Here is a 24,789-nt window from a genome sequence, read left to right as displayed (position 1 = left end):
CGACCCTTGGCTCCTTGTGCTCAAGGCCTGCCCTGGGGAGGGGCACCTGGGGGTGGAGTCCAGTGCTGGCCCCACACACTTGTGACTCCAGGAAACCTTCCCAGGAGTGGCCCCCAAGGGCTGTCTCTTTCCCAAGCCCGCACTGGAGTCAGGTGCTTCTCAGCCCAAGGTCTTCTGATAAGGAGGGGATGGCGAGGCAGGCTGTGATTGGTGAGCCGGGGCAATATATCAGGGGTCCCTCAGGCAGACCCCATCTCACTGCTGAGCCGCACACCATGGCCCTTCTGTGGGTTTTCCTTGGCTTCTTCCTCTTTGGCAGCAGCTTCGGTAAGTGCAGGGCTCAGGCAGGCCTGGCAGCCCTGGGTCAAGCCTCGCCCCCACCCTGGCCCCCAGCCCCAGAAGCAGGGGACGGGAGGGTCCAAGTCATCGTATCTTGAACCACCCCTGCCACCCGCCCCTCCAGCTGCCCCTCTGACCCTCCTTGGGCACCTACGCCTGGCTCCCCACTCCTCCGCTGGGCCTGGGGCCCCCCTGCCACCTGGAGGTCCCTTGGATTCCTGATCTGGTCTCCTCCATTCGCTCAGAAGCCTTGGGGTGGTCTGGGCTTCCATATCCTCCAAACATGCCACAAAGCCATGTGAATTCTGCCTCAGGAATGTTCCCCAGGTCCATCCATCTCACCCGGCTCCTCCACCCTCTGGGTTTGGACACACTCCTGGGTTGGTGCCACCCCACCTATGGTAATTGTTCAGTCGCTCAGTCGTGTCCAACTCTTTGCGACCCCATGGACTGCAGCACGCCAGGATTCCCTGTCCTTCACCATCTCCCAGAATTTGCTCAAACTCATGTCCATTGAGTCGGTGATGCCATCCAACCATCTCATCCTCTGTCGTCCCCTTCTCTGCCCGCCTTCAGTCTTTCCCAGGATCAGGGTCTTTTCCAACGAGTCAGCTCTACGTATCAGGTGGCCAAAGTACAGGGTAATACCCTCACCCAAAGCTGCTCGCCCTGAAGACTCAGAGGCCATGTGAGCACCCAGGACTCACACAGGATAGCCCAGCCTCTGGGAAAGGATCCTGGGCTCAGAGGGGACGGACACTCCCCTCAGGGCACACAGCAGGCCAGGGAGCCTGGGCGCCAACTGCAGAGGCCCTCCGCTTCAGGGACCATCCACAAGAGTGCCTAAGGGCAGTTGTCAGCTAGCAGGGAGGGGGCTAAATTTCTTGCAGCAGACAAAGCTCTGGGTGCCAGGGTGCCGCAGAGACCTGGAAGAGCCGCGTCTGCACCCTGATCCCCCTTGAGGCACCATCTACAGACCAACTGCCCCGTCTCTGCCCCTCAGGCTGCGGGGTCCCCGCCATTGACCCTGTGCTGAGCGGCCTCTCCAGGATCGTCAACGGGGAGGACGCCGTGCCCGGCTCCTGGCCCTGGCAGGTGTCCCTGCAGGTGAGGGGGGTGCTGAGGAGGAGCAGGTTAGACGGCGATGGGGGAGGCACTGAGGCAGGAGAGGCAAGGCTGACTCTCTCCCACCCTCTCCCCAGACCAGCTCCGGCTTCCACTTCTGCGGAGGCTCCCTCATCAGTGAGGACTGGGTGGTCACCGCCGCCCACTGCGGGGTCAGGTGAGGCCCCACTTCACCTGCTCAAAGGGACCACCTTCACCTCCCAGCCCCAAGCAGGCTCAGGGAGTGGGCAAGGGGCTGCTCGGGGGGCAAGGGACTGGGGGCGGCTGCTCTTGTTCCCCACCTGCAGGCAGAACAATCTCCAGGAAAAGCCCCCCAGCACCCCGGCTCCCACACCCCAGCTTGGTCCAGGCCAGCGGGTCTGGGCCTCCGCCTTCATAGTACAGACAGAGAAACTGAGGCCCAGGGAGAACGGGGGGTGCCCTGGGGTCCCCTCATGATGGGCCCCGGGTGGGCTTGCCTGCCTGGCACAGTGCCCGGGCCTCTGCAGGAGCGGCCGTGAGCCTGAGCTCCGCCTGTTGCTTCCTTCCTAGGAAGGGTCACCTGGTGGTGGCTGGGGTGTCCGACCAGGGCTCGGAGGAGGAGGCCAGCCAGGTGCTGAGGGTCGCCGAGGTACACACAGTGGGTGGGGGGTGCGGTGGGGGAGCGCTGGGGCGGGGAGGAGGGGGCGGTCGTGGGCAGAGGACCCTGACCAGCCGCTCCGCTTCACCCCGCCGGCACCTCTCTAGACCAACCTTCTGTTCTTCTCCTTCCCAAACTTCCAGCTCCCTTACAAACACTCAAGGTTGTTTTGCTCATTGTAGGAAAATGCAAAATATGTCACATGCCACCCCTCCTCCAGATTTGGTCTGTTCGGCCCCATCTGTGTTCCCTCAACACCCTTTGCACCCCCCACCCCGCCAACTGCATGCCTGCACCCGCCTTAAGCCCCCTGCCCCCCGCGGCCTGCCCAGCCCCCGCTGTCCCCGCACAGGTCTTCGAACACCCGCAGTGGGACCTGCACGCGGTGCGCAACGATGTGGCCCTGCTGAAGCTGGCAGCACCTGCCCACCTCTCCGCGGCCGTGGCCCCCGTCTGCCTGCCCAGCGCTGACACCAGCTTCCCCGTGGGCTCCCTGTGCACCGTCACCGGCTGGGGCAAGACCCGGTACAACGGTGAGTGTCCCTGAGGACTGCTCAGGGCTCAGACTCCTGTGCTTCAAGCTAGGTCCTGAGCACAATCCTAAGTCGAGACTATCAACCTTTCATTTCTTTTCTTTACTTAAAGTGAAAGTGAAGTTGCTCAGTCGTGTCCGACTCTTTGCGACCCCATCGACTGTAGCCCACCAGGCTCCTCTGTCTATGGGATTTTCCAGGCAAGAATACTGGAGTGGGTAACCATTTCCTTCTCGAGGAGATCTTCCCGACCCAGGGATTAAACCCGGGTCGCCCGCATTGTAGGCAGATGCTTTACCATCTGAGCCACCAGGGAAGCCCACTTAACCCTCTTAATTAGAAACCTATCAAGCAAAAATAGAAATGAAGTTTAACAATATATACATGAACAGTTTCCAAAGAAACACCTAGGTTCCATCACCTAAGTGTCGCCCCCTCTAATCTGTATGGAGGTAGACTGAGAATGGCGGGTGCGCCCAGCACCCGAGAGCCCAGGTCTCCCCTCCCTCCCCAACTCCATCCGCCTGTCCTGGTTCCTACCAGCTGGTCCTTTAACAGGACATGAAGAGCCAGGAAAGGGCAGAAGAGGGAGGTGCTCCCTCTGGGTCCCCCCAGCGTCCCCAGGCAGAGGAGGGCTGGGGAGGAGGGACGGCCCCTCCGCCCACACACAGGGGCCGGCAGCCCAGGGCGCAGGGGCTCGGAGGCAGGACTGGCTTGACCAACTATGCTGGGAGCGCAGACACACTGCCTGGTGTGGAACCGAGAGGAACCGCCTCCCAGACTCTTGGAAAGTGGCGCTCAGCACCCACGATCGTCATTGACAGAGGACTACGCCGGCGGAGGGCAGGGTTCCGGCGGGCGCTGGGCCCTGACCCCACACCCTCTGCCCTTCCAGCCCTCAAGACCCCTGACAAGCTGCAGCAGGCCACCCTGCCCATCCTGTCTAATGCTGACTGTAAAGAGTTCTGGGGCAGCAAGATCACCGACGTGATGATCTGCGCAGGGGCCAGCGGCATCTCCTCCTGCATGGTACAGCCTGCTACCCTGCCCGCCCTCACAGGTTCCCCCCTGGTCAGGCCAGGAGGGCCATCCCCTCTGCCACGACCTCCTTAACCTCATGCCCTGCCCGGTGTCCCAGTGAAGGCGTGGACCAGCACCAACAGAGGCCCCTGGTGAGGGCTGGCTCTGACCAGTCCTGGTATGGTGCTTCCAGAGGGACTTAATTTCGTAGCAACCCCACAAGATGGACATTTCAGGCTGTTTTACAGGTGATGGGAGGCCGAGAGGATCAGCCCCCTGCCCCAGGCCCCCCAGGAGTAGGAGGCAGAGCAGGGGCTGCCATTTGAGTAGATCCGAGTATCTGTGCTCAACCACTGGGCCCCCACTTGTCCTTGTCTCCACCCCTTGGACTCGGCCAGGTCCGGGCACTCCGGGGCACTGGCACCTTCTTTCCAGCTTGGACACAAGTCCTGTCTCCTCCTGCAGGGTGACTCGGGCAGCCCCCTGGTCTGCCAGAAGGATGGAGCCTGGACCCTGGCGGGCATAGTGTCCTGGGGCAGCAGCCGGTGTAGCCCATTCTTACCTGGCGTGTATGCCCGGGTCAGCAAGTTTATTCCCTGGATTCTTGAAGTTCTGGAGGCCAACTGAGCCCTCTGCCCCACCCCAGCCCCTATCTGTGTAAAACCCAAATAAAACTGCTTGCATCTTCACCTCTGCGTCTTCACCGGGCTGGGTGAGGGGTGGGAGGGTGGCCGCTTTTCCTGAGGGCCCTCTGCAGTTCAGAGCTGAGAGGGCTGGCAATCGCCCAGCCTTAGGCCCTTCTTCACGGAGATGGGGAGTGAGGCCCAGATTCACATGCACCACGGTGACAGCTGGTCCCCTCCTGGGAGGAGGGCACGGCAACCCACTCCTGTATTCTTGCCTGGAGAATCCCATGGACAGAGGAGCCTGGTGGGCTACAGTCCACAGGGAGTACAGTCCACAAAGTCAGACATGACTGATGCGACTTAGCATGCACTGGTCCTCTACCGTCCAACCTGGAAGCCAAGTCCCAGTGTAATTCAGATGGAACACTTCTGGAGAAGTTCCACAAGCTGAGATTAAGAGCTCCTTTCTAAGGGCTAAGTTCTGAACAAGGGCTGTGAGAGAGGGTTTCTCTGCATGGAGTCTCGTGTCCTCCAGGGGTGCCCTCAGTGGGCTCACTGGCTCCTGGAGCGGCTCCCGCCCCTGCACCCGCCTTCTCCTTGGCCACTGCCGGGGACCGGGGTGGATCTCCATCAGACCTCAACGCCGGCTGTGTCCTTGGCCACACATGCACGCTGAGCCTTCCTGGCCACAGGGCTCCACCGGCCGCTGCTCTTCAGCTTCCTTCCGGCAGCCGGGGCTCCTGGCTTCCTCTCCAGGCCCAGTCCTGCTCCCCCAAGCCTTCATCTTTTTTTGAAGAGACCTACCTTCTCTTCACCCTTTCGGGAGAGCGGCCACAGCCTCAGCCTGAAACCCCTGGAAACCCCTCAACCCGCCAGCCCACCTGTGGCATGTCAGCCCACCTGTGGCACGCCTGCCCTCCCACCTGGCCTTCTTGCCTCTCATACCTCAGGAGGATGCTTTTCATTTTTAAATTTTATTTAAATGTAGACTATTAGTCAAATGATTGGAAAATCAATAATGAAAAATAGTTTTTAAGGGTTTTCTCCTGGTGCAGAGAGAACATACCCCAGCCACGCTTGCCCTGTCGGGGGACGTGGCCCCCTCACTGGTCAGCCCAAGGGGTCCCCCGAGGCCATGTGGGTGGTGAGGCCTGTGGACCCCAGCCCGCCCTGAGGGCTGGCTCCCCGGGCCTGCAGTGCGCTCAGGAGAGACCGCCAGCCCTCGTGGCCTCGGCTCTGGGCCCAGCTCTGCTCGGGCTCCCCTGGGAGGCCCACCCCACCTCCTGGCCCGTCATAAATACACACGCTTCCCTGCGCAGTCTGGGCGCCAGGCCTGGGGGCACCGGGGCCGCCCGTCCCCGTCCCCGCGCGCAGCACGGCGGCTCTCAGGGCCCGCGTTGCCCTCCCCTCCTGCCCTCGCCCCTCCGGCGGGCGGCACTCAGGCGGCGGCCAGCTGGCCCAGGACGCGGCGGAACTGCTGGGTGCTGTGCCCCAGCTCCTTGACTCGGTCCACCATGTCCTGGGCGGCGGCAGGCGACGGGTACTGCAGGGCGGCGGCCTTGGTGGTGGTGACGATGCCGCGCAGCAGCTCGCACAGCAGGTTGCTGTAGTGGGTCACCTGGCTGCGCACGTCGGCCGCCTTGGCCTGCCGTGACAGCGTGTCCCCGATGAACACCAGCTTGTGCGCGCTGAGGATGACGAACTTGCTGTGCGCCACGAAGATCTTGGGTGGCTGGTTGGTGGCCACGGCAGTGAAGAAGGCGTCCACGGCATTGGTCAGCGTGGTCAGGTTGGCCTCGCACTGCTCCAGGTAGAAGAGCAGCAGCTGCCGGTCTGAGGGCCCCAGGCCGCCCGGCCGCCCCGGCGCCGCGGCCTGAGCCGGTGTCCAGCTGGCCAGGTCGTGCTCTATGGGCTGTGACACCTCTTGCTCCAGCCGCTCGAACTGCTTCAGCTGGCGGAGAGGACAGCAGAGTGAAAAGTAGGCCACGGAGCAGAAGGGACAGAGTGGGAGAGCGAGGGGGAGAGCGAGGGCTCCCACTCAGAGGCCCCGCTCCGGCCTCCCTGGTCCCACCCGCCGAGCCGGCCCTCAGACATCTCCAGATAACCTTCCACTCATCTCAGAAGGTGGCAGGCCGTGTGTGTCACATCTCTGAAAAGACTAAAATGCTGGAAAGCGGGACAGGTGAGCGGCAGCAGGGGGTGAGGGGTGGCAGTCTCCTGGTTTGGATGCTGTTGTCCAGTTATCTCAGACGCCATCCCTGGGGAGGGGACTGGGAGAAGGGAACACTCTCGACACTTTCTTTCAAACTTTCCATCAATCTCTAAGTATTTCAAAATGAAAAGTTTAAAAAAAAAATTCTCCTTAACATATGCAGTGTAAAAAGATTCAAATACACGAAGCACAAAAGAAGCGAGTTATCACCTGGAGTTTCATGCATCCTGAAATCTGTTAAATCTCTGGTGAATTATCCTTTTGGGACTATACACTGAAGTATTTGCAGATGAAACGATGTAAGGTCTTCACAACGATATGGCAGATAAGTCGCTGCCCTGAGAATGACTGGGGCTAGGGAAGCCCAGGGTTCCTTTTCTCCAATGAGTTTACCTGGGGGGTCATTTTCTTCAATTTTATACACGTTAACTCTCTCACAATAAAAATGTTAAGCAAAGCCCATTTGCCTATTTCAGAAAAAATTCCCCCCCCATAACTAGTGAATATTCTACAAAGACGTTTTCCTTTAAACACAAATAGTCCCTTTCCCTCTTGAATCAGAAAACTGGAGGACTTCCCTGGTGGCCCCGTGGCTGAGACTCAGCGCTTCCACTGCGGCGGGTGCAGGTTTGATCCCTGGTCGGGAAACCAAGATCCCACACGCGGTCCCCCTCCCCCCACAACCCCAGGAAAGGATAAAAACTGGAAACATACAGTGTACTATATATACATATATTAAATGTCTATATAAATATATAGGTACATATATATCTACAATATCTATATAGATATCTATACCTATAATATCTACAAATATCTATACCTACAATATATATTAAATATATATACATATTATAACCTACCTTTAGCACCCAACAATAATGGGTTGTTCACTTCCTGTTAATTAGTTCATATAAGCCATGTGATAAAAATCCCCACCAGCAGCAGCTCTGGCCTGGGTGTCAGCTGTGTGGACTGACAAGTCCTTACCCCAAGCTAGTTCTGACTGGGTGGCTGTGACTGGACCTGCACAGACTCAGGTTTCAGGCTTTACTTAATTAGCAAACCAGTGTGACACTGACCCTTCCCAGCACTTGAAACCCTGACTTTCCCTCTTAGCCGGCTACTTGGTGAAACTCACTTGTTTCTCTTGTCCAGTGTGAGAATATGATCATTTTTTACTGCTTTATCTCCAGTGAGTCCATGTCAATCTTTGACAGATTCTTAACAGCTACATCATATTCTACTGTCCAAATGGCCACACTTTATTCAGCCTACACTCCACTGGTAGGTATTTGGTGGTGGTGGGGTCTCCAGAGTTTTCACTGATGTGGATATGGAACAACAAACATTCCTGTTAACACATTTTATGTTCCTATGCCCCTCCCTTAGAAACTCAAGATCTTTAGTTTCTCAAACACACTCCTTTTATTTCAGCTTCTAGTAATTTATCTAAGTGACTGACCAGGTATGTGAAGAGATTTGTAGTCAGCACAGATTTGTTTACAAAAGTAACTCTGGGAACAAACTAAATGTCCACCAACATGAGCCTGGTTAAATAAACGCTGCAAGAGTCCAGCAGAAGGCAGAGAGACAAAGCACATGTCCATTTCCTGAGTCAGTGGAGATTCCATTCAGAGCCAGTCATTAACATCTATACCTTGACTGCACACGTTCTACGTGCCCAGCACCTCCTAAGCATTATATATTGTTTACTCATTTAATTCTCACACTGACCCCAAGATGGGTATAACTATGTCCCCTACTTTGCAGCTAAGGAAACATGGCTTTGAAAACCGCATCCCAAGACCCCGGTCTCAGGGTGAACCTGGTGGGCTCTCTCCTAGACCATTCTTCCCTACGCTCAAAGAGTGGGAGACAAGGGAAACTTTCTGGGTGATATTTTCTGTGTTTATTTTGTACTAGACTATATTTTAATTTTTAAAACCTTCATAATCAGAATAAAACTCCCTTTTTATAAAGTCCCTTTCCTCTTCTATGGAAACAAGCCAAAATAAGAGGAAAATTCTACGTCCTCAGATAAACACAGCAGTGTTTTTCACAATAAGAAAAACTGGGTACAAAGTAAATATTCAACTATAATGGATGTAGGCTGACTTTAAACAATTTATGGTCAACATTTAATGCCACGGAAACATCCTGAGATGAAAGCAGATGTAACTGCTTTCATTCACGTCTCAGCCATGGATGGAGGCTCCTTCCGAGGCCAGAGCAGGACTGGAAACCAGCCCCAGAGTGTGGCGACTGCCCCCGAGGGTAAGTGGCTTCTTCTTTACTTTCGTACTTCTCTGCATGTGCTAAGATAACCGCCAAGATGACTGACAATAACCTACACACATCCCACTGACACACAGGGACAGTTATGCGGGAGAGCGGGGCGGGGAGGGTCTGGGGATCCCCGGGAGGCTCAGCTCGCAAGACAGACTCTCAAGACGACTGTGCCAGGAGAGGCTGTGAGCCTGGGTGCCCTCACCTGCTGCAGCTCCAGCTGGCCCTTCCCCTGCCGCATGATGTTGCCCTTTTCCAGCAGCTCCTTCTGAGTCTTCTCGAACTCTTCCTTCCCCTGGAAGGGAGACATAGGATGGAGCTGAGCCAGAACGCCCAGGCCAGGGCGGGTGCAGTGAGGCCAGCGGCCGCTGGCGGCGCTGCGGCCATGCGCGGGCTCAGGGTGAGGACGGGGCTTGGGGGGGTGAGGACGGGGCTCAGGGTGAGGACCGGGCTCTGGCTCGGGATGAGGACAGGTCTGGGCTCAGGGTGAGGACGGGGATGGGCTCAGGATGAGGACGGGGCTGGGCTCGGGGTGAGGACGGGGCTCAGGGTGAGGACCAGGCTCCGGCTTGGGGTGAGGACGGGGCTGGGCTCGGGGTGAGGACGGGGCGGGGCTGGGGATGAGGATGGGGCTCGGGGCCCTGTCACCCTGCCCGGCCCCCACGGCGGGGATCACGTCCGGGCCACCCCTAGTGTACAGGGTCTGCGCGTCCACCCCTGACCGCTATCCCTGGGACGCCCACTTGGCCGGCACCCGGGCCTCCACTCAGAGGCCCAGCCCAGCCCCTCTGTCCGTCACCTCGCTGTTCCCCCTCTCCTGCCAGGATCTTTGCCTTTGCTTGTACTTCAGGATTCACCTCCCCAAACAGGACAAGGCACCAGACAAGCCCTGCCCTTGCAGGTGTTAGGGAGCCATCGCTGGGGGGCACTGCAGGACCTTGATGGTGCAGCCACTTGGGTCCAAGGGCCTGAGACAGGGGGAGAGTGGGACTCCAGGGCCCAGCTGGCCTGGAAAGTTGAAGTGAGGAGGGCACAGGGACTCACCAAGACCTTGCCGGGAACCACCTCTTCCTTTGGCCATAAGAGCCTTCTGTGGGGGGGATCAGGGTCCCCACGACAGGGTGGCAAAGTCAGAGCCCCGAGGACCAAGGGCCCTCCCCAGGGGCCCAGGGCATCCGGGCGGAGCGCACCCACCTGCAGGTGGACGTAGTCATAGTCCTCCATCCAGCCCCCCTCGCTGTTCTCGTACTGCCCGTCAGGAGAGTCCTGGGAGGTGAACTTGGGGGGCGAGGGCAGGGGCCGGGACTGGATGCTGCTGGCCTTGTCAGTGGGGTTGGAGTGCAGGGGGCCACCCCCCTCTGGCCCTGGCACAGAGGCCTTGGTCCGTCTGAAGAGCAGCGAGGCGTTGCCGTGCAGGAAGGAGGCCAGCTGCTTGGCGTCCTCGGGCACCGCCCGGGAGCAGGCGACCAGGCGGTCCAGGTCTTCGGGGGTGGCCCCCAGGCCTCCCCGGCCGCTGTCGAGGGCCTGGCCATGGGCCACCAGCGTCTGGTACACGTCCTCCATCTTCTGCAGCTGCCGGCTCAACTTGGCGTGCAGTGTGCGGTCAGAGGTGTGGGTGGCATTGCCCACCGCGCTGCGGGCAAACTCCAGCAGCTCGTGGATGGCCGCGTGGACAGCGGCCACGGCGGCCCGCAGGTCCGCTGCTGGAGGCTCCTGAGGCTCGAGGGGCCCGCGCCGGCCCCCGCACCCGCCTGCGCTGCCTGCCAGGTCCAAGAGGTGGGCCACGGTGGCACTCACGCCCTGCTGCAGCCGGGCCAGGGCCTCCACGGCCACCTCCAGCTCCAAGGGCTCGCGGCCCGGCATCGCCGCCTCCAGGGAGGAGGCCGACTGGCTACTGCGGGTACTGCCGCTGCTCGAGGCCGACAGGCGCTTGGCGTCGGCCGGGGCCTCCCGCTCGGCCGCAGGGGGCACCGAGTACACGCCGGCGTCTGCCACGCCGCCGCCGGCCGCCTCGGGGGGCAAGAGCCGCTCCCGAGGCACGTCGTAGAGGGCGCCAGGGCTGGGCCGCCGCAAGCCAGGGGGCACGTCGTAGAGGTCGGGGGCTGGGGGCGGCACGTCGTACACGTCCTCGGCCGGCGGGGAGTCCGGAGGGGGCGCGGCCAGGACCAGCGGGTGGCGGGTCGGGTCAAAGGGCTTGGCCTTGGCGAAGGCGGGGGGCACGTCGTAGGTCTCCTCACGCAGCAGGGGGCCGTCGGGCACATCCTTGCTCACCGAGGGAGGGACATCGTACACCTGGGGGCCGAGAACCGGTCACGGCTGCCCATCCTCCCGCCCCCCCGACCTGCGGTGGGACCTAGTCATCCGCGCGCACACAGCCCAGTGCACAAGCGTCGCGATTCTTCTTCCTGCAGGTTACGCTTCAGAGCCCAACTCTGGGCCCAGACCAGAGCTCAAAATCCCGGCCCCACCGTGTACTAGCTGTGTGACCTCAGGCGCTGGCTGCACCTCTCTGTGCCTTTCCGCTCGCTATGAGAAAACGCCCTCACGGGTTTACTGTGAGGACTGCATGATTTAATTCTCTGTATAACTGCAAACACTCATGGAGAGGTCAGCTATGGCACCATTACCACCCCCACTATCAGCACCACCGTCAGTATCGCCACCACTGGTATGTTCTCTACTCTGTCAGTCTCTCAGTTGCATCCAACTCTTTGAGACCCCATGGACTGTGGCCTTCCAGGCTCCTCTGTCCCTGGGATTCTCCAGGCAAGAATACTGGAGTGGGTTGCCATACCCCCGTCCAGGGGATCTTCCCGACCCAGGTATCGAACCTGCTTCTCTCATGTCGCCTGTATTGGCAGGCGGGTTCTTTACCTCTACTCTATGGCAGATATTAATAAGTGGCTGAACCACCTGCATGCTGTACTCAGGGTGCTGATGCCCTGGTTCACCCAGGATGGTCCTGGTTCGCGCCCGAGGCCTCTTCTAATTATTCATCCTCCACTTGCCCCTCTCAGAAGAATCCTGGTTCGGATGGTGCATTCTGTGGTCCCTCTGCTATCTTGTGCGACCCTCTCAAAAACCTCCTGGAGAACACCCTACAGGAGAGGGACCCTTTCCCTGACGAGGAAGCTGAGGCGCTCAGTCTGCACCCCCGTCACAGAGGGCCTGGAGGCAGGTCTCTGGAGCCCCCTACTCTGCCTGCCCCCGCCGCAGAGCGCACACAGTCACACCCCGCACCCTGCGTGGCCACAGCATCCCCTCTGCGCTCACCGCGTGGTGGCTGGCCGGCGGCAGGCCCTTCTCCACACTGGGGGGCACGTCGTACACGTCCAGCGATGGGTCCCGGCCGTTGGGACCCTTGACGGCCATGGGGGGCGTGTCGTATACCTGAGGGCAGGAGAGGCGCAGTAATGCAGGTGCCAGGGCCACCTGAGGGGAGGGTGAAGGGACCCCAAGCTGCATCCCAGGGCCTCCCCGGCCAGGGCTGCAGAGCGCAGCGCCCGGGGAAGGGAGAGGACAGGACCCCAAGCTGCACCCCAGGGCCCTCCCGGCCGGGGCTGCAGAGTGCAGCACCCCACCAGCCCGGACACCCACCTCCTGGCTGCATTGGCCGGGCAGCAGGCCGCGCACGGGGGGGACGTCGTAGATGTCCTGGGGCCCGGGGGCCAGCAGGTGGCGCGGGATGTCGTACTCGTCCTGCTCGGGTTGGGGGGCCTCGAACACGTAGCCCTGCCCCACGCGGGTGGGCACCACCACCTGTGGGCAGACGGCTGACCGTCACCTCCGGCACTGGAGGCCAGCCTCCATGACCCCCCCAGGGAGATGCCACCACCCGAGGTGAGCAGGATACACATGAGGGGCCCCGAGAGCCAAGGGTGTGGTGTGCGCGTCCCCGGTAGTCCTCGCCTCCTCATGAATGAAACAGCACGCGAGGACTATGAGGACCCGTGCTGTTGGCTGACAGCCATCTGGTGTGGTCTCCACAGCCCAGCGACCCATGAGGTTCCAGAGGCGTGTACACGTGGGCTGCGGAGGGGGCCGCCGCTGCTGATGGCGCCACCCAGCCGCACCGTCCACCGGGCGGCCTGCCCCCCGGGGGTGTCTCCACTGCAGGGCCTGGCAGCCACCTTCGGGCTCCAGACGATGGAGGTGGTGATGCCAGGCGGGGCCCCCCCAGGCCGGAGGAGGAGGGGGCCTGCGGGCGATCCTGAGGGTCAGGGCCTGGGGCCTCCCTGCCCTCCTTGTCCCCCACAGCCTTGGGGGATTCCTGGGAAGGGGGCCACCGAGAACTCCGAGCCCCCAGAGCCAGTTCTATCGCAAACAGCAGGACGGACACTGTTCTGGCAAGTTGTATGTGGGTGTGAGGGAATGACCGAGACAGGAAACAGGAACCCTGCTCTCCACAGCACCACACCCTCCATGCACCCAAAAGGACAGGGCCTCGGTGGGGAGATCTTCCCTCCCGGTGCCCTGGTGCCCTTCCCCGGGCCTCGAGTGCAGGGCGGGGTCCTGAGCCAGCTGGAGGGCACGGCTGGGCAGGTAGCCTCCCCCTGCGGACACCTGCCCTGGGGACTGGTGGGCCCCTGGATCTGTGGACCCGGGCAGGGGCACGCCTCCTCCACACGGCACCCAGTTCAGCCCTCTTGACAAAACACCCTTCTGTTCCTTAATCAAACGGGAGGTCCGGGACGTGGTGACTCAGGCACTCCCCACACACGTCCCTGGAGTCTGCAGGGTAAAGGCTGGCCTGCCCCGGCGCTCTAGCCCCAGAACCCTGCTCCCCGGGCCTGCGCCCCCAGAACCCCTGCGCCCCCAGGGGTCTGCGCCCGCTCTGCAGCACGCGCCCGACGCCCCAAGCGCAGCGCAGCCCTTTCTGGTCGGAGGCGCGGCCGGTAGGGGCTCGCACGCGGTGTCCCCGCCCCCGGCGCGTCTGCGCGAGGAGCGGGCGGCCCTTCCCAGGCTCGTCCCTCTCCTCCAGCCCCAGACTTGAGTCTCCTCCAGGGCTATTTTCAGACGCTGGACCCAGCTAGCAGCAGGCTGCGGGCGAGGGGGGGGGGGCGCTGGCGGGACGTGGCGGGTCGGCGGGGCCCTGAGCCGAGGCCCGAAGTTACCCCGGGACGAGGGGTGAGTCCCGGCCTCTCCGCGCCGGCCAGCACCGCCTCCGCCCGCGCTGATGGGAGGGCGGGCCGCGGGGCCGGACAGGGCCTGCGGCTTAGTCTGGGACGGTGAGCAGCCATGCTGGCCGACAGATGTCTCCATTAGAGGGCAGAGCAGGCGGCCACGGGGGGATAAGCTCGTCAGGGAGACCCGCGCCCCAGAGAGCAGCAGAGCCCCTAATCACAGGCTGCCAGCTCCACACCTGAGGTCCCATCAGCAGACCTGGCACCCCGAGTGTGGGGGACAAACCCAGAGCCCGGCAGGAGACAGAGCCCCCAGCCCACGGCCCACACGCTCTCTCGCGCACACATCTCAAGGCGCAGGAGACGGACACGCAGAGGCCGAGAAAACACGCCCAACAGCCACGGCCAGATACACATCCAGACCACGGACGTGGGCCGTCAGGAGACAGAAGTGAGGTTGAAGGCTCCCAAGACCCCGGGACCTGGCAAGTGCCCTGCTGCCTTCTGCCGGGGCCCGACCACCGCTGGGCACCCGTTCCGAGCAATGGGCGTCACCCCACGCGACCTGGGCCAGCCCCACCTAAGAGCCTCAGCTTTCTGCTCTGGGGGTGTTGAGGGCTGGAGGCCCAGGCCTGACATGGGTCCCCCAGCTCCTGAGGAGCGAGGCTGAGCTGAGCCGTGTCTGTCTGCCCGCCTGCGCCAGTGCCACAGCTGCAGCTCTGACCCAGAGGCACTCCTCCAGGACTGGCCTCCTCCTCCAGGGGCCCCTCAGCTTCTGCCCTCAGCTTCCTAAGCCATGCCCCAGCCCCAAAGGGTGCTGACTCCCGAGGTGGCCCTGACCTCCCCCAAGCCACACAGGCTGCCCTGCTCCAGGCTCCAGGTGGGTGGCTGTTCCTGGGCACCTGCCTCATCACTTGCCTTCTCTTTCCCTGGCCCTAAGGCCCCACCGACAGTCTGCAGGGTCCCCCTCAGCCCAGCCAACCTCCAGCCCTAGAACCAAGGGCCTCAGTTTCCCAGGCTTCTGAAAGCAGAGCCTGAAATGTGGGCACAGATGCACGCTACAGGATGTTTACAGTCTTGCAGTTTGTCACAGAGACACTCGCCATCAGAAACCCCTTGGAGCCTGTCCCCCAAAGAAGGGGTGACAAGCAAAACGGGGCAGTTGTAATCACGCTTAGGGATCCAAGAAAATGCTTCTGGTATCTAATGCCAGATTTATAACCTCAAAGGTGAAAGTCTGTACCAATCTGTGAAAGCTAAGTAGTTCACTAGAGAAAATATGCTGAAATCCCCCAGTGAGCCCCTCTCAATTGGGGAAGCTCCTCTCCAGGCGTTCTCATACATTATGCACCTGCCCATGACAAGCAAGCGCGGCTTTCACGACTATGAAATAAAAGTAGATTCGATCAAGGCTGTCCAGGCCAGGAGCAGTAAGGCTGCTCAGGGGAGGGCGAGGTTCCTGGACACAGAGCTTTCCTCCTTGGCCACCAGCCAGGTCAGGGCCCCCGGGGACATAGGCTCCGTCCAGGCAACCCCCCCCAGTGGGCACGCAGGGGGAGCTCTCCAGCTGGGGGAACCCAGAGAGCAGTCCAAGAGCAAGCCTCGTGCACGGGAGGGAAACAGAACCCACAGCTAAACGTGGGCCCGAGTCCACAGCCCGCAGTGGGGCCTCGCTGTGCCCCCGGGCCGTGGGCTTCCACTGTGCCCGGCCTCAGAGCTGTGCCAGAACACGTCTGCCTGCAAAGGCTAGGGAAAGGAGAGGGTGGGCGGGGAGGGTCCGCCTGCCCGGGGAGTGTGCGGAAGGGGAGCCGTGTGGGTGTGTGCGGGGGGACTCTCACCTGTCCCCAGGCTCACCAGCCAGTCCCCCCTCCCCAGAGCCACTGTGCAGCAGTTCCCGGCTGGGCCGCCCCAGCCCAGCCCCCAGCCTAGCCCCCAGCCTGTCCGGCCAGGCGGTGGAAGGAGCAGGCGGAGACAAGGGGCCGGCCCCCACCAGCCGGCCAGCGGCCTCCGCCCAGGCCTCCCGGCTGCCAAGCTCTGCCCATGGCAGGGGCAGGGCGACACCACACGCTGGACCACTGCCCAGCTGGCATCTCGGTCCCAGGCCGGCTCTGAGGACAGAGGCCCAGTGCCATGGGGGCAGTGTCCACTTAGAGTGGCTCTGGGCAAGACACGCACTCTAGTCCTGCTCCTTCCGCGGCAGACGGGCCGGGGGTGAGGGGCGCGTGGGCAGGTCGGGGTGCCACTGGGGTGCTGGGCTCCCACCTCCTGTGGACAATAGCCCACCAGGGACTTGGAACAAGAGGCCCTCTCAGGACGACCATACGGTCCAGCGGGCGGTGTCCACCCTTAGTCCAGGAGTCACAGGGTCCTGGTCTACTCTCAGGCCTCCTGGGCCAGCTCCACCTGCCACGCCAGTCTTAGACATGCTGCATCCTCCGCTGGGACACAACCCCATTGGGGCCTGTCAGCTGAAGGACACCTCACAGCCCAGGACTAGCTCCACGTCTTCTCCTGGACAGCTCACCCCCAACCAGCAGACTCGTAAACACTCAGCACTCACCTCCCACCGTGGCCCCAGACCAAACGCAGGGCTGCTACAGGAACCCCAGGGGCCCCAAAGCCCACGCTGGCTGAGCCCTGCTGCATCCAGCCATCGGGCCTGGGCGAGACCCCCCCGGAAGGGCCGCCTGGTCTCCCAGGGAGGCCTTACCTTGGCCGGCGGCTTCGTCCCCTCCCAGTGCCGTGCGTCCATGGATGGGGGCACCTGGTAGACGTCCTGTCCTGTCCCAGCGGAGGGTGGCACCTGGTAGGTGTCCTGGGCGGGGCTGCCCGGCCCCGGGGGCACCTGGTAGAGGTCTGGAGCTGGGCTGGGGAACGGGTGATGAGGCATCTGCTTGGAGAACGCGGAGGTCTGCTTGGCCGGCGGGGACTGGAACTGGGGGCTGGGCCCGGGGGCCTGGTAGAGGCCTTGCTGAGTCTTGCTGGGGGTGGGCACCAGGTAGACGCCGTCCGGCTGGGGCGGGAAGGCGGCCGGCAGCATGGGCGCGTACGGGGCCGCGGGGGCCAGGAGGCTGGGCTGGGGCAGGCCGGGGCCGGGCGCCGCCGGCTTCTTGTCATGCATGCCCACCAGGATCTTGAGGCGGTTCCCAGGCACGATGCCTTGCCGGCCGTGGAGCGAGCAGAGCCACCAGCCGCCCAGGCCCTGCGTGTCCTGTTCCAGCACCGTCATGATGTCACCCTTGCGGAAGGAGAGCTCATCCGGGGACTCGGCCACGTTGTCGTAGAGGGCTTTGGCCAGCACGTTCTGGGGAGAGGACACGGGATGTGAGGGCAGAGGCAGCGCTGGGGGCCCGCGGCCCTCCTGGCTCCCATCCCTCCAGGACTGGGTAGGCACGTGGCTCTGGCCCCGAGGCAGGAACTACACAGGGTTTGGCGGGATCCCCGCGCCTCTGTGCCCACCACCCCTGGCAGAACAGCCCCGTTGATGCTGGCACTTTTTCAAACGTGCCTGGACAGTGCCTCAAAACCCTCGCGACTGCAGCCTCCACCTACACTCTGGATGGCACCCAAGATACTGAAAAAAACACAACCAAATACTCCTGGAGTCACGCTATAGGCTGGACCCAAGGCTGGGGAGGGCAGCGATAGTGACAGTAATGGCCACCACGTCCTGTGGAGAAAACAGGATGCACGCCCTGCCTGCTGCCCCGCCGGCGCGATCAGCCAGGAGGGAGAGGAGACACACAGGGACAAAACAGTCGTCTGCAGACCACACGTCATCTACATAAAGAGTCCAATAAGTGCGAAGGGCCAACCTCACGGGAAAGACGTCAGCAGATAACAAAGCTGCAAGTTATCTAACAGTTAACCCAGCAAAGACTCCAGGAGACCTCGGAGGAGAAAACGCACCGATTGGGCCAAGCTTACTTAAATATGTTACAACTACAATAAAAATGCCAGCAGAATTTTTGGGGGGAGGGAAGAATTCAATCAAAGACGAATCTTTCTAGAATTAAGTGGAGAAATAGAGGTTGGCAAATAGGCAGGTTGGTTCTGAAAAGGGAGGGCAAAGGGGCACTTGTTCCTGCCAGGAGGACGGGCGACAGCTCGGACCAGTGACTGGGACCCCCGCAGCGACGGCGAGGGTGGGGCTACAACCGACATGCTCATGCATCGCGGGAAGAAAAGTCCACTTGGACACTTGGCTTACGTTACAAACAAAGGGCAAACAAAGACCACCCCTGTGAAAGGCATGACTTTAGAGGTGACAGAAGAAAACATTGTGGGAGACTATCTCTGGGACTCTGGGGTGGAAAAAATTATAAAACAAAACCCCAGGAAAAGACCACAAAAGCAGAAAATCTAAGGTAACAATAGAAGCAAAGATGGATTCAACCTCATTGACGTGAACGGTTTCAGCTGGATGGGTGAATCACAGAAAGCTGACGGGGTGGCAGGCCACCAAATGAGAAGACGATCAAATCTGGAGTCTGGAGGGGCTCCGACCCATAAGCAGTGAAAAGGCAAGACACCAACAGAAAACCCACAAGACACGAAGAGTTCTCTGAAAGGGAAAGCAGACTGGCCAAGACAGCCACAAAGGACGCACAGGGCTCCAGCCCGCGAAGCGGGACACGTTCTTGATTCTGCCCTGAGCTCTGGCAGGGCCCGGGGCCTGGTGAGGAACACCAGCCATGCCCTCCCGAGTTACGGCTGCAAACAGGCGCGCTACAGCCCAGAAGGCTTTATGCAGATGTCACGGATACCTACAAAACAACTCTACATATTTTTCAGACACTTGTCCGAGGACAGATTCCAGACACATTACATTCACATGGGTGTCTCTGGATGAGGGACAGGAATATGACAGGCATCAGGAATAAATGGGGAAAATCCAGCAAAATGGGAAAGCATCCCGTAAGGCTGAGGAAGGCCACGAAGGGCAGCCCCCTTCCCGCCAGCCCCGCTCTTTACTCCAGTAATTCCCCTTAGTTCTCACAGCCGCCCCAGAACCGCTGACTTGGGACGCCGCTCTGTTCTCCGTTGAGTCACAGCCCTGGAGCGGGGAGACGTGCTCCACGCAGAGGCCCCACGGCCCAGTGGCCTGTGCAGACCTTGGGGCCACACGGGAGGACCCCAGTCCTGGCAGACGCCGTGCCAACAGGCCCGGAACCTTCCTGGAGACAGAGAACCGGGAACAGGGCCCGGTTTTGGTCCTCGGCCCCGCTGCGTGTGCGGGGGCAGGGCCCAGAGGTGCCCCAGGGGCCCGGCGGGAGGGCCACAGCCAGCCTGGCAGTGGGCAGGGGTGGAGGCCGCGGGCAGGGACGGAGGCAGTGGGCAGGAGGGAAGGCCGCGGTAGCGGGCAGGAATGGAGGCCGCGGGCAGGGGTGGAGCCTGTGGGCAGGAGAGAGGCCGTGGGCAGGGGCGGAGGCAGTGGGCAGGAGGGAAGGCAGCGAGCAGGGGCAGAGGCAGCGAGCAGGGGCAGAGGCAGCGGGCAGGGGCAGAGGCAGCGGGCAGGAGGGAGGCAGCGGGCAGGAGGGAAGGCAACGGGCAGGGGCAGAGGCAGCGGGCAGGGGCAGAGGCAGCGGGCAGGAGGGGAGGCGGCGGGCCGGAGTGAAGGCGGCGGGCAGGAGGGAGGCAGCGGGCAGGAGGGAAGGCAGCGGGCAGGGGCGGAGGCAGCGGGCAGGGGCGGAGGCGGCGGGCAGGGGCGGAGGCTGCAGGCAGGAGCGGAGGCTGTAGGCAGGGGCAGAGGCAGTGGGCAGGAGAGAAGGCAGCGGGCAGGAGGGAGGCCGCGGGCAGGGACGAGGCCGGCTCCTGCCGAGAGGGCCAGGCCGCTGCAGCCTCCGGGTCAGCGGGGAGCTCGGCAGGGTGCAGCAGAGGCCCAGGCCTCGCCGGGAGGGAGGTCAGGCCCAAAGCCAGGACCGTGCCAGGCCAGCTGGGCCCAGCCCCTCCTCTGCGTCTCCTGGAGCCTGAAGCCTGGTCTGGACCCGCCTTTGCAGTGGGACCTGGGGCGGGACCACCCGCATCCACTGGGGCCTGCGTCTCATCCCCTGGATTCATCAGTGGGCTCACCTAGCACCAAGCTGGCCTTGGGGGCCAGAAAGAGCCCCTCTGAGCTCTGTCACGCTGAGGACGAGGGAAGCACATGCTGTTAAGGTAGCCGGCCAGGCAGGCGGCCCCAGAACTGCAGTCCTCCAGAGCGGATCGAAGGAGCCGGAGGCCAGGGAGCTGGGAGGCAAGAGGGACGAGGCCCAGGGAAGCCAGCCCGGGCGGGTGGAGCAGAGACCCACCCATCAAGGGGAGCACCCAGGTTCGGGCTCCACACAGCACCGTCCACAGCACCATTAGATCAAGTCAGTTATGAACACAAGAAGTGTACGTGAGTCCTCAATAAAAGGTCACTCGAACTTGAAAAACGGGGAGAGGGTGTTTGAGACGACGGGAGGATGCTTTTTCCTCCTGCTTTTTCAGAAATTTGCGATTTTTATTTAATAAGCATTTTTTGGTTTGGGGGCTGAAAACACATGGATCTTGAAAAAGGATACGGGACAACCTCCTGGGCTCCATGGCGGGATGGGATGCCCCAGGCCGAGGGGGGTCAGAGGCCAGAGGCCTGGGAGGAGCCCCACAGCCCGCTGATCCCTGGGTCACAGCCCCAGCCTGCTTGCAGGAAGAGCAAGTTTCCCAAATATGGTCTGCAGTCTGCCTGATGGATCACACTCCGACTCCGTCAGGGGGGGCGGGACGCCCAGCCCACCCTCCCCCAGCGAGTGACCCCAGAACACGGAGCCACCCTGCTGGGTCCCCTCAGCCCCTGCCCCGTGACCACAGGAAGTGCCAGCAGAGTGAGTCACAGGAAAACCCCTCCAGCCAAAGGGGGCGGGTGCAGACAGGGGCATGCCCGCGGACGCCCCCCACCTTGGAGGAGGGCCGCTGGGGGGGCCTGCAGAGGGGCTTCGGGCAGCGCTGGCCTCTCGGGGCGGCTGGAGAGCTCCACCCGGGGCCAGGGCCAGTGGGAAAGGGGGACGGCATGGGAGAGAGGGTCCCCAGACCTAGGAGGGCGCCCAGATACGGCCCGTGTGAGCACGTGGAGCAGTCAGGCCCGATCCCACAGCAACCGTGCGGTCCGGGGAGGCCCGAGCCGGGCTGGGCAGTGCCTCTTGGGCGGGCACATGGCAGCAGGTGCCTGGCACTGGGAGCGCCTCAGCCTGCGTCAGCTGGTGCCCCTCGCTGCCCCAAGACCCAGGGGCGGGCTCACCACGGTCCGGGCACTGTCGGGCGCCAGCTGGCCGGGCACTACCCCAGGGCCTCCCAGCCTCTCCAGCTGCTCCTCACGCCCCCCCCCCCCCCGCCGGTCTGAGCAGACCTGGATCTGCCCTACCCCCACTGCTGGGGACCCCGAGCAAGCCCCGCAGCCTCTCTGAGCACCCGGATCCCGGATCGTGCTCAGGGGGCGATCCTGGTTTCACAGGACACTGCTTCTGTTCAATGAGAGGTTGGCTCAGCCAGGTGCTGGGCCAGCCTCTGCAAGGCGCAAGCCTAGCTCGGCCAAGAAGACACACCACAATCTGTCAGGACGGGGAAGAGTGGGATGCAAAACTAACGTGACCAGGCCACCGCACAGAAGGCGGGCTGAGGGCCTCCCCAAGAAGGGCATCTCAGGTAACTCACGAAGGATGAAAACCAAGCGACCAGGAAACCATGCGGGGAGGGTGTGTGGAGGAGGGCAGACATGAGACATGACAGTGAAGTGGGCGAAGGCTGCAGGGGAGCCAGGGCCATGGCCCTGGACTGGCAGGCGGGCGGGCCAGGTCACACTGCAGGCCGCCTGGGGAGGATGCGGGGAGGGCCCAGGAGACGCATCCAGTGGTGGCACGCCATGGAGAACAAGGCAAAATGCACCCCTCCGGAGCACTCCTGCTCTGGACGTGCGTCCCAGGACCCAGGACCTTGCTCCAAGCTGAAGAGGGGCCCATCTACCCAGAACCCGCCCTGCTAGCATTCCTCACTGCTGGGCCTCACAGCCCCAAGGACGCAGAGCCGGGCCCCTGGGAGGGCACACCACAGGGACCCACCTGCGTGCAGGCACCACGCAGACTGTGGCCGCCCCGCCCGAGCCTCTGGCCCCCTCGTTCCTGACCTGGGGAGCCCCTCGCTAAATCCTACTCCTTCCGGATGCAACTCGGGTGTCACCACCCCCCAGGAAGGCTCCCATGTCCTTTCCCGGGCACCCACTGCCCGCTGCACCCTCCCTGAAGTGCTGATCGACACCCCTCATCACTGCCCACTTCGTGTCCCCCAACCTGGGCGTACAGGACGGGAGGGGCCTGCCCCCTCAGCAGGGGACCCCCAACACAAGCAGGCCCAGCCCAGAGCAGGGCTGAACCCGGGGCTGCTGACCTGCTGGGCTGAGGAGGGGGCCGGTGCCCTGGCCTCCCTGGGAGCTACCCGAGGAAGCCGGGACAGCCCTCTGACACGGCCTCGCCCCAGAGGGAGGGACAGAGGGGCACCTGCAGCCCAAAGCAATACTCCCCGGGCAACGGCCTGCCGCCGGCGGCCCAGAACAACAGCCTGGTTGTTGCAGGGGGAGCTGAGAGGCTGTCCCGCAGGCCGGCCTGGTGTGAGAATGGCCCTCATTGTGTGCGCCAGACACACCCGGGCCCAGGACGTGGAGCAGCTGGGCAATGGCTGCCACTGGGCACGCGCCTGGGAGATCAGTGGCCGTTGGACTGGTGTCCCCTCCACCCGCTGCCCCAGGGAGCCCTGTGTGTGCTCCAGGTGTCCCCAAACCCGGTCTCAGGGGTGGTGCTACCTGGCAGCTGAGAGACTGACAAGTTCAGTGATGACCTGACAGGGCTCTTCTGCACACTCAGTTATCTCCTTCACCCCTGAGACACCAGGACTATGCCCATCCTACAGATGGGGAAGCTGAGGCACACAACAGTTATCTGATCTGCCAGGGTCAGGTGCAGGACGTGGCAGAGGAGCCCTGAACTGCGTGGCAAAGCCCAGTCGGGCAGCCCCCAGGGCACTGCTCAGGTCCACGGAAGCCGGGACAGAAAGCTCACAGGCCTTGTCCAGCCCCCGGCCCCGCCCCCGACACACACCCTGGCCCGAGCACAGAGCCCCATACACAGCACTCACTCGGCAAACACTGGTTCTCTTCATGCATGGCCCGTCTCAAATGTGGGCCAAGTTTATTTCTGGGGTATTCTGTTTGCTTGTCCCAAGGAGACCCTGCGGCCAATGGATACAGGCAAAACCTGTGTATGCCCCCACGGCAGCCCACGCCCACAGCGCCGGCTCACCTGTGCCCTGAGACGCCTCCAGGAGGGCAGCCCCCTGGCCAGGGCCCTGACAAGCCCCACTCGGCTCCGGGCTGTGGTGGGGCCGGGAGGGCAGCACCTCTCCCTCTTCCAGAGGTCCCCACACCCTCATCTCGGACGGAACTCCGGAACAGCTGGACTTGGCGTCGCCCAGGACAACTGAGGGATCAGGGTCTGGGGTCAGGTTTTCAGGGTTCAGTGTGAGGAGCATAGGTGAGCCCCCCATGCCAGAGCCACCCTCACGGAACAAGAGAGGCGTGCCTCCTTCCCTGCCTACTGGGCAGCGCCCGAGCCCTGGATGCAGAGCAGAGGCTGGGTGTGGGTCTTCAGCCCCAGGCCTGACCCCAGCAGCCAGAACAGGTCCAAAGAACACAGACTGGAAACCCAACTGTAGGGAGTCACAGCCAGCAGCTCCCTCAGACCAGCAGGTGCCCTGACCTGGCCTTAGTTAACAGTGGGAAAAGCAGAAGCCTCCACGTCCAGGTCCTGGGCTGGAGGCAGGCGGTGGGCAGGGTGTCCTGGGCACCATCCCTGGAGGCTGGGCAGGGAGGGCCCTCCTGCCGCGGACACGGCCTGCAGCCTCCAGCACACCAGATGGTGGGGAGAGGTGGGCCTGGACCCAGGCACTGAGGAGCCCCCGGGGAGGAATGAGAGCAGAGCCCCCCATCCCAGAGCGCACCCTACCTGCTGACAGCTGGGGAGTGGTCCTCGAGCCCGGAGCCCCGCACCACGGCCACCCTGCCCAGGGAACTGACCCATACGCACTAGAACAGACTGGCCTGTTCAGTCTGGGGATTCGGCTCCTCGGCAGAGGGCCAGCACAGGCTGACCTTGACTTCACCGACAGCATCAAGCCCTGGGAATCCACCACGGCCACCCCCCAGATTTGCCACTGGAGGGGCCGAGGCAGAGACACAGCCCAGGTGGGGCAGCAGGGGCGTTGTTCCTTACAATGCCTTGGTTTCCCCACCTCGGTATTTAAAACCCCCTCTCCAGTCCTGAATGACAACTCTCAGTAGCCCTTACAGCAGCACCACCTGCTTCAGCAGGAGGAGGGAGACACACTGGCACAAAGAGCACAGTTCTCCAGCTCAAAAGAGGCACCAAGCCCCGACTTCCAGGGCACGCTGGAAAAGGGGTCTGAGCCGGGGCCCTGCCCCTCCGCCCTGAGCTCCCTCCAGGCCAGCCAGCACGTCACCCCTCTCCCCATGCAGAGGTAGGAGCAGGTCAAGTCAGGGGCTCTCCCGCCCGATCCCTGGAGGGAGACCACCCTGGAGCTCCTTACTCGGGGCCTTCAGGGCCCAGAGGAGGAACTTGGACAGTGTCTTGGCCGGAGAATGACCCAGTGCCTGCCAAGCACTGTCCCCACCCCTTTCCACCTGCTGGCTAGTTCTGGCTGCCCTAGCCGGCCGTGGGCTCCTGGTGGAGGGAGCTCTCCAGGCTGAGAGAAAAAGGGCGCTGGGACCCCAAAAGAATGACGGAGGCCAGGTGGGGGCCACTAAGGCACAGTGCGGGAGCCAGAGACAGACCCCACGGAGTTGGCAGCCCCAGTAAAGCACGGCAGCACCCCCAGTCCC

The 24,789-nt window shown here is 62.4% G+C and overlaps 2 protein-coding genes across 6 annotated transcripts in view; one reads left to right on the top strand and one right to left on the bottom strand.

The window, feature by feature from the left end:
• The first annotated feature begins 275 nt into the window (after window positions 1-275).
• Window positions 276-4,263, top strand: LOC145513744 (chymotrypsinogen B-like). The gene is made up of 7 exons (XM_081510727.1): window positions 276-327; window positions 1,343-1,446; window positions 1,542-1,621; window positions 1,996-2,074; window positions 2,436-2,616; window positions 3,512-3,645; window positions 4,102-4,263. The coding sequence occupies exons 1-7, from the start codon at window positions 276-278 to the stop codon at window positions 4,261-4,263; spliced, it is 792 nt and encodes a 263-aa protein (XP_081366853.1).
• A 957-nt stretch (window positions 4,264-5,220) lies between these two features.
• BCAR1 (BCAR1 scaffold protein, Cas family member) overlaps window positions 5,221-24,789 on the bottom strand; it is a 32,778-nt gene continuing 13,209 nt past the window's right edge. For 3 of the 5 annotated variants that reach the window (XM_081508645.1, XM_081508648.1, XM_081508644.1), the window contains 6 exons: window positions 16,597-17,190; window positions 12,361-12,522; window positions 12,037-12,153; window positions 9,958-11,055; window positions 8,969-9,058; window positions 5,221-6,213 (listed from right to left, as the gene is read on the bottom strand). In XM_081508645.1, the coding sequence (XP_081364771.1) occupies window positions 5,701-6,213; window positions 8,969-9,058; window positions 9,958-11,055; window positions 12,037-12,153; window positions 12,361-12,522; window positions 16,597-17,190 (2,574 nt within the window). In that variant the 3' untranslated portion in view covers window positions 5,221-5,700. Of the gene's footprint in view, window positions 6,214-8,968; window positions 9,059-9,957; window positions 11,056-11,988; window positions 12,154-12,360; window positions 12,523-16,596; window positions 17,191-24,789 lie in introns of all 5 variants that reach the window. The other 2 variants (XM_081508647.1, XM_081508643.1) reach the window with 2 other exon arrangements.

The sequence above is a fragment of the Giraffa tippelskirchi genome, chromosome 7, assembly GCF_054371585.1.
Source record: "Giraffa tippelskirchi isolate mGirTip1 chromosome 7, T2T-mGirTip1v1.2.pri, whole genome shotgun sequence".
Taxonomy (NCBI): Eukaryota; Metazoa; Chordata; class Mammalia; order Artiodactyla; family Giraffidae; genus Giraffa; species Giraffa tippelskirchi.
Note: the sequence above shows the minus strand (reverse complement) of the source record. Positions and strands in the feature narration are given on the sequence as shown.